The sequence below is a fragment of the Acomys minous genome (genome assembly GCF_964271855.1).
Source record: "Acomys minous genome assembly, chromosome: 10".
NCBI lineage: Eukaryota > Metazoa > Chordata > Mammalia > Rodentia > Muridae > Acomys > Acomys minous.
The window spans coordinates 6,707,221-6,722,498 of NC_140491.1; the positions used below are offsets into that span (position 1 = coordinate 6,707,221).

Below are 15,278 nucleotides of genomic sequence, written 5' to 3' on the forward strand. Positions count from 1 at the left end.
GGAAATAGAGGCCTGTCTGGGCAGCCTGGGGCGGAGGGAGGCGGGGCGGTGGCTGGGTTCAGAGTCTGGGAAGGCCTGGCTGCGGGGTAATGAAGCCTCCGCCTTCCCGGGTGGAAGCATTTAAATACGGCCGCGGGCCCCGGACTCGGGCAGCGGCGGGCGAAGCGGTGTGTGGAGCCTGCGGGGCGAGCGGGATCCGAGCGGCCGCCGAGCTCCGGCCTTGGAAGTGGGTAAGCACCGGTCCCCGCGGGATGCCCCCTTCTCGCGGCCGGGGCGCGCGCGGGGTCCCCGGCCGCTCCCTGGACCGCACCACCACCCTGGTCTCCTCTCTTTAGGGCCCGGCGGGAATCACGTCGTGGGCTTGCAGGAGGTCAGGCGAGCCAGGCTTTTGATTCACAAGTCGTGCGACTTCAAGCCCGCTCTCATTCTCCCCAGTTTCCGATTTGAAACGAACGAGATTGTCCCGCGGCTTCAGAAAGCCAAAGGGTCCCCAGAAGGAAAAAGGGTCCTCTCCCTGGGGCCTAATGGGCGCCTCACAGTCCTAGGCTTTGTTGGGGATTACAGTCTGCTCACCTGGGGGGCCCGCTGCTCTCCTATGGTAGCCCCTAAGTGGAAAAAGCAAAACCCTAAAGCCCCTTGAAGACGAATCCATCAGGCATTTATCCTAATCTCTTGGCGGGAGGAGGGGAGGGTGTCGGGGCGGGGGGGGGGGCAGCTCCTGTAGTCCATTGTTGGCCTCTGCACGGAGGCTTGGACTTGATGTCAGCGAAGGCCTTTTTTCTTTTTTGGTTTTTCGAGACAGGGTTTCTCTGTGTAGCCTTGGCTATCCTGGAACTCATTCTGTAGACCAGGCTGGCCACGAACTCTCTTTCCATCTGCCTCTGCCTCCCAAGTGCTGGGATTAAAGATGTGCACCACTATTACCCGGCAGGAAGGCTTTTTTGGGGGGCTGCAGGGACCATGTTTTTGTGTGTGTGTGTGTGACATCTTGAAAATCTTCACGTACTGCGTATAAAATAATTTGAGTAGAGTTGGAAAATCTGGTAGAGAAAGGAGGGGCTAGCTAGGAGAGAGCTCATACGTGGGGTACACAGAGGACTAACTGTTCATCCACTCACCTCAAAGACCAGTCTTTGACTTTTTAAAAAAATCTCCTAAGAAATGGAGAACAGTAGTCTGGTCTGTTTCGTCTGAGGGGTTCTGGGCTTGAAAGAGCTGAGTGTTTCTGCCCTGAGCTGTGCTTTTGAGAACTCAGCTTCTAGTCTGAGCTGAACGCCACGCAAACCTGGTTTGGAAAATACGTGCCCGGACCCTTTCATCTCTGTATTGCTTTCAATAAAATCTCTAACCACTGGGCATGCCCTATCTTTCCTCCTATTTCTACAGCTTTGTATCATTCCCTTGATACATAAAATTAACAATCTTTCACAGTAGTTTCCCCCGTGCCCCCCCCCCCCAACAGGCGTCCTTTAAGTGAGCTTCCAGGAAACGACTGAGTGAGGCTGGTGTATCCAGCTGCCTATCTCGCCTGCTGTTCAGTCCTTAAGTAACGGTGGAAAGGGGTGGCAGATGGATTGTATATTCTGCTCAGATTGCAGTGTAGGACGTTTGCTGGCTGTTAGTGACGTCTTGTAGGTTGAAGTGTTTATCTGAATTTATGAGATTTTACATGAACAGTAGTTTTAGGATGGGGTGGTATATTGTGATTCCCAAAATGCAGAGGTGAGGGCTCATTTCAGAATGACCTATTCAGTAAGCAAGCAGGCCTGCTTTTTTGTCAACACAGTGAGGGGCAGAGAGAGGGTGGATATACAAATAGAGTTCTTTTTTTAATTTTTGTTTTTTTGAGACAGGGTTTCTCTGTGTAGCCTTGGCTGTCATGGACTGCTTTGTAGACCAGGCTGGCCTTGAACTCACAGGGATCCGCCTGCCTCTGCCTCCCGAGTGCTGGGAAAAAAGGCTCGTGCCACCACAGCCTGGCTTGGAAATACAAGTAGAACTAAAAAATGGTGAGATGGGCCTGCTGGTAAAAGACTTCCTGCACGAGCCTGACAGCCTTGAGTTTGATCCCCAGAACCCACAGTGAAAGGAAAGCTTGGAGCCCAGAAGTTGTCATCAGACATGTGCCAGGGCCTGCATACTACACACAAAACACTAAAACTATGAAAATTGTGAACTTATGAAAAAGAAAGCAGAATCAGAAAATATCTGTGTCATAGAAACTATACTGATAACATTGTATCAACCTCCATATTAAAGTTTATTGATGCTTTTATTGAAACTTCCAAGTGACTTGATTTCACTTGCATTGATTGGGTATCTATCTTCTTAAGTAAATTTCCTTCCATGGTCATGTATTCACTGTACGTCATATGAAAACTAGCGAGGCAAGGATACCAGCCCAAAATGAAGACCAGCTCATCAAAAGCCAAGTGTAATGGCTCATGCCTCCAATCAGTTCCCAGGAGGTTGAGGCAGAAGGATCACCACCAGTTCCAGGTCAGCCTGGGCTGCAGAGTGAAACCTTGCTGAGAGAGAGAAGTGGGTGTGTGAGGGGAGGAGGGGAAGAAGGAAGTGGAGGAGAGAAAACACAAAATGGCGGTGGCATATCCAATTCTACCGCACAGATGCAGCTGCCGCCGGAACTGCTGCTTAGCAAGAACCCTGGATTAGGGTCTTGAAATGAAGGCAGAGAAGTAACTTGAGACCTAGGGGGCGGAACACAGGGGTAGAATGTGTACCTGCGATGCTCGAGGCCCTGGGTTTAATCTGTAAGCCATAATATTAGCAGTAACTTGATGCCGTTCTTTAGGTGGCTAGAGAAGGTAGTCACCTGCTCACTGTAAAGTATCTTAACTGAAGCTATGGAACACCAAGTCTGTAAAACTAGAGGCTCATGCAGAGTTGCTCACTCAGTACCCAGCGAGGGATTGCCATACTAGGTGTCACAGGTCTAGCGGTGAGCAGCAGCTCGGAAGGGCCGCCAGCCTTGGCGCTGGAGAGATGCCTCAGCGGCTAAAGAGCCCTTGTTCTGCTAACCGGGGACCCGGGTTCGATTCCCAGCGCTCACACTGGTGGCTCACACCCACCTAGCTCCCAGGCACCCATGCGTTGTACATCAATATTAAATAAATCAATCAACCTAATTATTTTCTAGCCTTGAGGCGCCTTATTAAATAGGAACTCCCTAAGCCCGCGAGTTTCCTTCCATATACACATTTGTTCTATGCTTCCAAATGTTAACAAAGTAAGTCCTGTTTGAGCTTGAGGGCATAGGCCGTCTCAGTAGCTGTAACTTCTTGGCTATGGAATTAAGTTGTAACCCTGTAAGATCCTCTGGACCAACAAACACTACTCAGAAATTCTAATTACTAGATAGTCTAATTAGGGAGGGAAGCAGGTGTCTTTCTTATGTGTTTGGGTGTTTTGGCTGCGTGCGTGTCTACACCACGTCCATGCCTGGTACCTGTGTTTAGAAGGCACCAGATCCCCTGAAACTGGAGTCGTGGATGGTTGTGAGTCACTGTGTGGTGCTGGGCCTTGAGCTAGGTCCTCTGGAAGAACAGCAAGTGATGATAGCCACCAAGCCGTCTCTCCAGCCTGGAAGGATGTCTTGGTATGTGGTAGTTCTGGTCAGTCTTCCGAAGCTTGAAGATGAACCTATAAGCCCAGAGTTCATCGGGGTTTAGATGTTGGTTTGTGTTATGCAGCTTCCGAAGAGACGGAGCGGATACACTACAGTGGAACTTTGCTGTCACAGTAGCGGAGTTTGCTGCAGGGCCTGGACAGTGATCCTTTGGTATCTCTGGGAGATTGGTTCCAGGACTACTGCAAATGCCCAAATCTGGGAATGCTCAAGTCCTTTAAATAAAATGCTGCTGTATTTATTTTCCTGTAGCCTATGCATGTGCTGCTGTATACTTTAAATCATCTCTAGGTTACATATAATACCTAATAAACGGAGCATCATGGCACATACTGTAATCCTAGCTTGGTAGAGGTGTTCCTGAGCACCAGACTAGCCCAGGCTACATAGCAAGTTCTAGGCTAGCCTAGGCTGCCTAGGGAGACCTTGCCTCAAAACAAACAATAAAAGCAATGCCTAACGTAATGGGGAAAAGAAGAAAAAAGTCTATACATATTCATACATATTCATTAGAGATATAACCTTTTTTTTTTTTTTTTTAAAGATAGAGTCTTACTATGTTGCTATGACTGGCCTGGAACTTAAAATGTAGATCAGGATGTCCTCAAGGTTGCCTCTGCTTCCTTAGTGTTAGGATTAAAGATGTGTGCAGTTACACTTGGCCTCCAATTTTATACACACACACACACACACACAACCTGATTCTGTGGGTGTAGAACCTGTGGGGACAGAGGATCAACTGTTCTTGTACCTGAAATCTAGGCCATCTGTGTCTGGTAGGTAGTGTAGCTTCTGGGAATTGGAATTCATAAAGCATCAGAACAGAGAATTTTGAGGAAATATGCAGTCTAAGCCTGGAAAATTTTATTCCTGTCCCCACTTCCCTGGAACCAGAAAATTTCTCTTCTCTAGATTCCATGTCACTGTTCTGTTATATAAAAGTGAATATCACATCAAATACTCTGTGGTCTTGTGCCCCACCCCACCGTGCTGTACACGCCCTCCTCCCCTAACACGGGACAGGTTGTGGTTGTAGCAGTGCCTCTAATTATGATGGTTCCATTCAACAATGTAGGTGCTACTAGATTGTTTCTGTCTTGCTCTCCTGAGAGAGGCGTTCAGGAGCCACTTGTAATGAGCTTGTTCCCTAGTTGGCAGCAAGTGTTGCCTCTCACATTCCTTTGTACTGTCTGCTTTACTCCACTGAGTGGCTCTTCTCACTTCTCTGTGCTTATTCTTTTACTGTTCTCTAGAATGTTCTTCCTGGTTTTCTTTTCTCCCCTTAAGTCCTGCCCTTCTTTAGGCTCAACTCCTGCATTGAGATGACTCTTCTAGTCCTCTTCTTCCTTTTTTCCTCTGAATTTTTGTTAATTAGTGTGTGTGTGTGTGTGTGTGTGTGTGTGTGTGTGTATGTGTGTATATGTTTATGTGAGTGTGTGTGTATGTGTGTGTGTGTAGGTCAGAGCAGAGGGCAACGGTCAGGAGCCAGTTTCCTCCTTCCACCCTATGTGGGTTCCAGGGACTCAGGGCATTAGGCTTGCTTTATTCTCTGGACCTTCTCATGGGTCCTGCTTCATCCTCATCCTTCCTTGAACTCAGAACCTTCTAGCTGATTATCTTTTTATCATTGAGCCACTTTACTTGAATATGATTTCTTTCTTTTCCTTTTTGTTCTTTTGGTTTTTATTTTGTTGTTGTTTGGTTGGTTTTTGGTTTTTCCAGATAGGGTCTCTCTGTGTGGGTGTAGCCCTGGCTGTCCTGGAGTCACTTTGTAGACTAGGCTGGCCTCGTACTCAGAGAACCACTTTTCCAAGTTCTGGGACCAAAGCTATGTGCCACCACACCCTGCTTACAAACATTACTCTTTGCAGTGGGGAAAGGACCAAGCACTGGAACAACTTGAAGGAATTTTGCTGAGACCAGATGTACAAGCTTCCCTTGTATAGAGGGCGGGACAGCTGCAGTGGAGGAGGGACAGCCACAGTGAAGGAGGGACAGCCGCAGTGGAGGAGGGACAGCCACAGTGGAGGAGGGACAGCCGCAGTGGAGGAGGGACAGCCTCAGTGGAGGAGGGACAGCCGCAGTGGAGGAGGGACAGCCGCAGTGGAGGAGGGACAGCCGCAGTGGAGGAGGGACAGCCACAGTGGAGGAGGGACAGCCGCAGTGGAGGAGGGACAGCCGCAGTGGAGGAGGGACAGCCGCAGTGGAGGAGGGACAGCTGCAGTGGAGGAGGGACAGCCGCAGTGAGGGTGGGACAGCCGCAGTGGAGGAGGGACAGCCGCAGTGAAGGAGGGACAGCCGCAGTGGAGGAGGGACAGCCGCAGTGGAGGAGGGACAGCCGCAGTGGAGGAGGGACAGCCGCAGTGGAGGAGGGACAGCCGCAGTGAGGGAGGGACAGCCGCAGTGAGGGAGGGACAGCCGCAGTGAGGGTTGGAAGCATGTCTCCCTACAGGGAGGAGAGTTTCAGAGGATTCCTTGGAGCTTCGCCACACACGTAGTGTTCTCAACATCATCTTTTCCATCCACTTAGACTAGCTACTAGGCGAAGCAAAGATGGGTGAGGCAAGGAAAGATGGCTGACTGCCAGAAGTCAGCTTGGGTACCTTTGCTATTTTTTACTGAATCAAGTCTTGCAATTCTGAAAATGTAATAGAATGTTTTGTTTCTGTAGAGTCACAACTGCTAATACAGAACTTTTAACTCACTCAGGCAATTAAGGAATGTACTAGACTTGGTTTTAATATTTCCTGGTAAGTGTATCCACATAGAGGAAGGCAGCATAACCATTAAAGGTGAGGATGTGACTGTAGAACACAGTAAGTTAAAAAAAAAAAAAAGCCGGGGCTGGAGAGATGGCTCAGCGGTTAAGAGCACTGACTGCTCTTCCAGAGGTCCTGAGTTCAATTCCCAGCACCCACATGGTGGCTCACAACCATCTTTACCCTCTAATGCCCTCTTCTGGCCTGCAGGTATACATGTAGATAGAGCACTCATATACAGAAAATAAATAAATGAAATATTAAAAAAAAGCCAAGTGTAGAGACTGACATTTCTTCAATTCAGAAATAAGACTATGCCAGGCATGATGGTGCACACCTTTAATCTCAGCACTCGGGAGGCAGACCTCTGAGTCTGAGTCTAGCCTGGTCTACATAGTGAATTCCAGCAGAGAGCTGCGTAATAGAGAAACCCTTTCTCAAAAAGATCACAGTGCACACGCAAAGGAGCATGGGAGCATACACAAGGAACAGGGCGCTGCCTGCAGAAGCGCATTCGCGGGATGGGGCAGAAGTGAAGCTCCTTCACCCGTGTTTCCTTGTAGCATCTTACTGTGGTGCTGGCTCAGCCGGGAAAGGCTCTTGCCACCAAGCCTGAGGACCTAAATTCAGTCCTGGGATCCATGTGGTGGAAGGAGAGAGCTGGCTCCACCCCCAAATGTATTTTTATGGATATTATTAAGAATACTTTCTAGAGATTTGGTGGTACAGGCCTTTACCCCCAGCACTTGAGCAGCAGAAGCAGGTGGATGGCTGTGAGTTCCTGTTCTACAAAGTTGCAGGACACAATGATACTTTCTAAGTAGAGTTCTCAAATTCTGAGGCTTGTCTGTTTAGGGAACTAAATCCTTGTGGAGTTTCAATTTTTGCAGTACTAAGAATCTAACTGTCACCTCACACATGCTGGGTAACCATTTCCACTGACACACAGATACTTTCTTATGAAGCACTGTCATTAGGCTAACCCAGAGTACCTTCTCTGATCCATGCAGGGATCCACAAAAAACTGTTAAGCCTCTGATTACTGTTTTTCTTTTCTTTGGGTTGTGTGAATGGGTTGGATTCAGTGTTGTCTGAGACCTTGGCAGAAACAGAAGCAATGGGTCATTTTGTTGGTAGATATAGTGAATAACCAGACATTCATATACATAAGTCAATTCCTTGTAAACCTTTTTTTTTTTTTTTTTTTTTTTTTTTTTTTTTTTTTTTTGGTGTTTCAAGACTTCTCTGTGTAGCCTTGGCTGCCTGGACTTGCATTGTAGACCAGACTGGCCTCAACCTCACAGCAATCCACCTGCCTCTGCCTCCTGAGTGCCTTGTAAATATTGAGAGTCAGTCATTTCACCAATGCCTGGTGAAAAGTTAGCAAAATCAATGCAACAATATTGATAACTGCAGAAATTACTTTTCTGGGATAGGGAGATAGCAAGGCAGTAAAGTACTTGCCGTGAGAGCCGGAAGATCAGAGTTTGGACTCCAGCATCTAGTAAAAGCTACTATGCCGTCCACAGCTGTGACCCAGGCCTGAGGGCCAGAGACGGTATGGCTGGGAAGTCAGCCTCGCTAGACAACAGCAAGCTCTAGGCTCAGCAAGACCCTGTCTCAGGTGAAGAGCAATATGCGAACATGAAGTGGCCTCAGGCCCTTGCATGCCCACACACAGGTGTGCACACCAGCACACACGCAAAAGCATTGAAAATTGCTTTCCTTTAGCCTTGTCCTGTTTTGTGTTGAAGTTGTAATAGAGTTTCAAGATTATTGTTCAGTACCCAAAAAATAATGTTATGCCAATTAAGTATTTAAGGGACATTTTGGTCCATATTTGCTGCTAGAACAACACCTGAAATGGATGGTTTATAATGAACAGGAAGTTATTGGCTTGGGCTACTAAAGGTTGGCAAAACCAAGATGGAGGGGCTGACATCTGGCACCCGCCTGTTTTGCTGTGTCACTCCATGGCGGAAGAACAAAGAACATGAGATGAAACTCATAGCCAAAGCCCTTTATAATAGGCATTAATCCACTCGGAGAGTGAAGCCCTCCAGCTTGTATGCCCCACCTACCAGCACTTGGGAATTTAGTTACACACACGCTTCTTGAGGGATGATTAAGCCGAGCAGGAGCATAATCCTTGAGGCCAGGTCTGATCTTAACTAATCTTAACATCTGTGACCGTATAAACCTTTTGGAATACTCACCTTTGTAGGCTCACATATAAGTGAGAACTGCGCTGATGTGTATACATTTGTCCTGGGGCTTTCTCTCTGCAATTCAGGCTACCCTGGTTTAGACACCCTCCGCCTCCTTCTTCTTGTTCTTTTAAAATTTTTAATACGGAGCTTTCTCTGTGTAGCCCTGGAACTCACATTGTAGACCAGGCTGTAGAACTCACATCTGCCTGCCTCTGTCTCCCGCGTGCTTGGACTAAGGGAGTGTGTCAGCACAGCCCAGACATCATAATTTTATGGCTTGTGCAGTAATGCCAGTTGTTATAAACTTTAGCTCTTTCATGCTAGCACAATGGAGAAGAGGGCGAGTCATCTAATTGGGATGTTATTTTTCACTCAGAGTTTTCGTAATTCCAATGAGTAAAGGTGGGGAATGGTTCCAGATAGCTGACAGTTTATGATGAATATGCCAGTGATTTGTCCAGATTTTCTGTTTTCAATGCTGAAACATTCTTCATTTCCTTTTAGTTCAGTCATGGTTGAAATTAAGAAGATCTGTTGCATTGGTGCGGGCTATGTTGGCGGGCCCACATGCAGTGTCATTGCTCATATGTGCCCAGAAATCAGAGTAACAGTTGTTGATGTCAATGAGTCAAGAATCAATGCGTGGAATTCTCCAACCCTTCCTATTTATGAGGTAAATTATATATTGGATAGTTTTATGCTTGCTGTTTTCTTACTGTGTTGGTTAGTTATTTTATACTATTGTGAAATCTGTAACTGCAACCAATTGGCTGGGTGTGATATTAACACCTGTAACCTTAGCTCTCAGGAGGATGAAGGAAGTTTAAGGTCTGCCTGGTCTACGTAGCTAGTTTAAGGCCAAACAGCACAACACAGAGAGACCTTGCCTCAAAACAATGCAAAGGCTCTGCATAGCTCTAGGATATAGCTCATGCTAGTTTGACTAGCTGACATACAGCCTTGGGTTCCAGATAATAAGAAAAAGAAACAGTCTGGAGAGATGGTTCAGTGGTTAAGAACACTGTTTGCTCTTTAGAGGTCCTGAGTTCAATTTCCAGCACCCACATAGTAGTTCATGGTCATCTATAATGTGATCTGATGCCCTCTTCTAGTATGCAGTTAGAGCACTCATATATATATATATATATATATATATATATATATATATATATATATATATATATATAAAATAAATCTTTAAAAAAAGAAAAAACAAACAAACAAGGTGTGGTAGTTGATGCCTATAATCCAAGTACTTGAGGGGCTGAGGTAGGAGGATTATTGAAATATAGTGAGTTCCAGGCTAGCCTGGGCTATTTCATGAGCAAAAAGCCAAAAGTATACAATAAAAATCCTGATGTGTCACCACTTGGTTGCTTACAACCATCTGTAATGGAATCTGACTCCCTCTTCTGGTATCCGTGAAAACAGCACTCATATACATTTAAAAAGAGAGAGAGAGAGAGAGAGAGAGAGAGAGAGAGAGAGAGAGAGAGAGAGAAAGGTGCCAAGCAGTAGTGGCTCACGCCTTTAATCCCAGCACTCAGGAGGCAGAGGCAGATCTCTGTGAGTTCCAGGTGTATGAGTTTATGGTTATGGCTCCTCCAAAGTCTTACGTTAAAAGGCTTCAGGGCTAGGGAGATGAGGGCTCAGCTGAGAAAGGCATTGCTGTCAAACCTGAAGACCTGAGTTTGATCCTGGGGCCTGCGTCATGAAGGGAGAGAGAGAACTGATTCCCAATGGCCGTCTCCTGACCTCCACATGAACACCATGGCACACACACATTCTCCTGTAAAATGTTTGTTTGGTTGGTTTGGGTTTTTGAGACAGGATTTCACTGTGTGGCTCTGGCTGTCCTGGAACTTGATCTGTAGAGCAGGCTGGCAGTGAACTCACAGATCTCCGCCTGCCTCTGCCTCCCCAGTGCTGGGATTAAAGGCTTGCACCACTACCACCTGGTTCTCAAAAATTTCCCCCCACTGAGACAGGGTTTCTCTGTGTAGCCTTGGCTGTCCTGGACTCACTCTGTAGACCAGGCTGGCCTTTAACTCACAGAGATCCACCTGCCTCTGCCTCCTCAGTGCTGGGTATAAAGGCGTGCACCACCATGCCCGGCTCAAATTTTAACGTAAATATATCACCAATAAAATTGCATGGAAAAAGTAAAGATTTTCAGTGTTTTTTTAATAGTAGGGCTTAGAAAAATACATGTCTGTCTGTTTGTATAAAGTAAGTATGTTTGCAGCCACTCTGTAGTGTGAATCATGAGGCGGAGAGGACTGCATTCATAATGACGGTGCAGAAAGTGTGCTTGAAGTCATAGGGCCTTGAAGGATAATGAGTTAATGGTTAATGTATCACCCAGGTACATGGTAAATAATGACAAAGCATTTTAAGGTGGCTGATCTTTGATTGTGCAAGTTCAACTTTGCTTCATTTAGTGATGACATCCTTACTGACTGTGCTTTGTGTACGATTCCCCCTTATTTCTTTTTTTGGTTCTCACAGAACCTCCCAGAGTAGCTGGTGTGACTTCACATTCTCTGTGCAGCTCAGCCTTGCCTCAGCCTCCTAAGTGTGTCAGGGCTGCAGGTGTGCACTACCACGCCCAGCAGTCCTCAGCTAGTCTAAAGATACAACTTGGAAATCTAGACCTTTAGTTTGCAGCACAACTTTCCCCTGGACAAAGGTGGTTCTTCCTGTTCATCTCAGGACTGGAAATACTGTGTGTTTAACTCCTTTTCCTTTTTCCCTTCTCTAGCCTGGACTAAAAGAAGTGGTTGAGTCCTGTCGAGGGAAAAACCTATTTTTTTCTACCAATATTGATGATGCCATTAGGGAAGCCGATCTAGTGTTTATTTCTGTAAGTAGTTTGCTTTGCTGTGGGGTTTTTAAAAGAAGCTTCATTGTCTTACTTGGTATTAAGCCGCAAGTGCTCTTAACCATGATAACAATTGGACCGGATAGGCAGGCGCTCCTTTAGAGTGAGCAGCTTTGAGTTCATGTTTGGCTCCTGGCTTTAGCTGGAGCCTGCCTGCTTTTGCTGTATCTGGTACATGGACGCAGCTTCTCCACAGGAGTTCTCTGGGTGCCTCAGCTGTTTATGTCAGAGGTTGTATCTGTGAGAGCGAAGACCGTGACTGCTGTCGGTTAGTTAACTGGTAGTCAGGGGCTGTGTTTTGAAAGCACTGGGCAGTCTTCACAGGCACTCTGCTCTTCACCCCAAATGCTCTTACTAGGTGAATACACCAACCAAAACCTACGGGATGGGGAAAGGACGGGCAGCAGATCTCAAGTATATTGAAGCCTGTGCTCGACGCATTGTGCAAAACTCCAATGGGTACAAAATCGTGACTGAGAAAAGTACGGTCCCTGTGCGGGCAGCAGAGAGCATCCGCCGCATATTTGATGCCAACACAAAGCCCAACTTGAACTTACAGGTATGAAGAAAAACAAAAACAAAAACACCCCACTAGAATCTGATTTTTCTTAGGTCAAGACTGAAGCTTTAAAGTTACCCACAATTCCTTCCAGCTTGAAACTTTGTATTGTCCTTGTAGGTGCTGTCTAACCCTGAGTTCCTGGCAGAGGGAACAGCCATCAAGGACCTGAAGAACCCAGACAGAGTCCTGATTGGAGGGGATGAGACCCCAGAGGGCCAGAAAGCTGTTCGGGCACTCTGTGCTGTGTATGAGCACTGGGTTCCCAAGGAAAAGATCCTCACCACCAACACGTGGTCCTCAGAGCTTTCCAAGCTGGTTAGTGCACAGCTTGCAACATGTCATTACATCTGTTACTGTGTTTAGGCAGGGTGTCCGATGTTACTCAGGCCAGTGTCAAGCTCAAAATCCTGCCTCAGCTGCCTGACTGTGGGGATCACATGCACACGCACACACTTAAGATATTTATTTTGCTTTTTTTTTCCCCTAGTGCTGAGGATTAAAACTAAGGCCTTGCCTGTTGGTCAGGCTCTCTGCACTTCAAATTAGTCGTTCTATTTAGTTTTCCAAGACAGGGTTTCTAGCTGGGCGTGATGGTGCACACCTGTAATCCCAGCAATTGGGAGGCAGAGACAAGTGGATCCATGTGAGTTCCAGGCCAGCCTGGTCTACAAAGTGAGTCCAGGATAGCCAGGGCTACACAGAGAAACCCTGTCTTGGAAAAATAAAATAAAAATAAATAAATAAATAAATAAATAGACAGGGCTTCTCTGTGTAGCCTTGGCTGTCCTGGATTTTGTAGACCAGGTTGGCCTTGAACTCACAACGATCCACCTGCCTCTGCCTCCCAAGTGCTGGGATTAAAGGCGTGCGCCACCATGTCCACCCAGTTATACCTTTTGAAATTGTGTTTTCTAACCAGACTTCCACTGTTTCCTCAAAATGCACCCGTCAGTATCTCTTAGTACCTCTCCGTCTTAGTGTCTCCATCAATAGCTCTTATGTCTGCTTTTTTGACTTGTATGATCTCAATGAAATATACTGACACATGAGTAGCTTTTCACTCATCATCTTCTCTCGTTTCTCTTTTATTTAAAGGCAGCAAATGCTTTTCTTGCACAGAGGATCAGCAGCATCAACTCCATAAGTGCTCTGTGTGAGGCAACAGGGGCTGATGTGGAAGAAGTGGCCACAGCTATTGGGATGGACCAAAGAATTGGAAATAAGTTCCTAAAGGCCAGTGTGGGTAAGGAAATTTTTCCTCTACACCAGATAGGTTACTAAAGCTTCTAGGTTTATAGAAGATCTTTGTTTTTAAATTTAACATTTTTTTTTTTTTTAAAGATTCTTGGGTGGTGGAGGCACACGCCTTTAATCCTAGCACTCTGCAGGCAGAGGCAGGCGGATCTCTGAGTTTGAGGCCAGCCTGGTCTACAAAGGGAATTCCAGGACAGCCAAAGCTACACAGAGAAACCCTGTCTCGGAAAAAAAAAAATTTTTTTTTTTTAATTGTAAAGGGGCCGGAGAGATGGCTTGGTGGTTAAGAGTACCAGCTGCTTGTGCAGAGAGAGGACCAGTGTGTAATTCCCAGCACTGATTCCAGGGCATCCTAAGCTCTCATGACTTATTAGGCATGTACCACATACACACATGCAGGCAAAACATTCATACACATAAAATAAAATAAATCTTAAAAAAATATATCAGCTGGACTTGGTGATACACACTTTTAATCCCAGCCCCCGGGAGACAGAGGCAGAGGCAGGCTGATTTCTGTGAGTTTGAGGTCAGTCTAGTTTACAAAGAGAGTCCAGGACAACCAAGGCTACACAGAGAAACCCTGTTTTGCAAAACAAAACAAAACAAAACCCCCCCAAAAATCTAAGGCCTATGAGGTGGCTCAGTGAGTAGCTGACAGGATCATGCCTGTCTCCACGCCTGGTGACGAGTTTGAGCTCACGTGCTAAAAGGAGAGAGCAGACTCCCTCAGGCTGTCCACCGACTTCCACAGAGTACCCTTCCATTGGGCTAACAGAAGGCGTGAAGTTGGGCGTCTGTGTCAGGAGGTGGAGGCTAGCCTCTGCTGGCACGTTGCCCAGGCTGCCCTTGAACTTGCTGTGCTTAGCCCAGGCAGGCCACGAGTCTTCCATGCTCCTTCATCAGCCTCCAAGGTAACTGGGATTCCGGCATGTGCCGCCTGGCTTGGTCACAGCGTATTTGCCCTCAGGCCAATCTGTAAATCCAACTTTATACCAGCTGTGTAGTCAGTTCTCATCATTTGTGGTAGTAAGACTGTATTATAGCACTAAAAAGTACTTTATAGCACATAACTTATGAAACCCTGCCTCATAATTAAAAAAAAAAAATACACAAAGAGGGTTAGGCCGTGGCTCAGTGTTAGAGTGTTTGCCTAGCATGTACAAGGCCTCATGTTCACCTTTAATCACAGCACTCAGGAGGCAGAAGCAGGCGGACTGCTGTGAGTTTGAGGCCAGCCTGGTCTACAAAGCGAGTCAAGGACAGCCAAGGCTACACAGAGAGATCCTGTCTTGAAAAAAACCAAGCCAAACAAAACAAAAGAAAACAAAACAAAAAGACCTCATGTTCAATCCCAGCAGCAGGTGTGTACACACATGTACACACACTCACACCAAGCTAGTATTTCTGAGGCTATATGTCACTTCCTAGTATTGGTTTCTTTGCTCTTTTTGATGTTTAACTATAATAAAAATAGCTATTGTTTACATAGGACATATTATGTGTTATGGTGGGGTTTTTTTTTGTTTGTTTTTTTTTTGTTTTTGTTTTTGTTATTTATTTTATTTTATTTTTTATTTTTTTTAGTTTTTCCATTCTCTGTGTAACCCTGGCTGTCTGGACTCACTTTGTGGACCATCAGTATTTTATCTCCTTTAAGTGTTTTTTTTTTCTTTTTCTTTCAAGACAGTTTTGTTGGTTCCCCACCCCTCCCCACCCCACCCCCATCTTCGAGATAGAGTTTTTCTGTGTAGCCCTGGCTGTCCTGGAACTCTTTGTAGATCATGCTGTCCTTGAACTCACAGAGATCCACCTGCCTCTGCCTCCCAAGTGCTGGGATTAAAGGTGTGCGCCACCACCACCCTGTTCAAGACAGTTTCCTTACAGCCTAGATTGGCCTTAACCTTGCTGTGTAGTCTAGGTTGGCCTCAGACTCCTGCCCCTCCTGTTTGTACCTTTCACGAGC

General features: G+C 46.3%; 1 protein-coding gene across 1 annotated transcript in view; it reads left to right on the forward strand.

Moving 5' to 3' along the window:
• The window catches only part of UGDH (UDP-glucose 6-dehydrogenase), a 23,185-nt gene continuing 7,907 nt past the window's right edge, over window positions 1-15,278 (forward strand). The window contains exons 1-6 of the mRNA XM_084797603.1: window positions 1-230; window positions 9,120-9,288; window positions 11,377-11,478; window positions 11,855-12,055; window positions 12,176-12,373; window positions 13,154-13,301. Of these exons, the coding sequence (XP_084653729.1) occupies window positions 9,127-9,288; window positions 11,377-11,478; window positions 11,855-12,055; window positions 12,176-12,373; window positions 13,154-13,301 (811 nt within the window). The 5' untranslated portion in view covers window positions 1-230; window positions 9,120-9,126. The remainder of the gene's footprint in view (window positions 231-9,119; window positions 9,289-11,376; window positions 11,479-11,854; window positions 12,056-12,175; window positions 12,374-13,153; window positions 13,302-15,278) is intronic.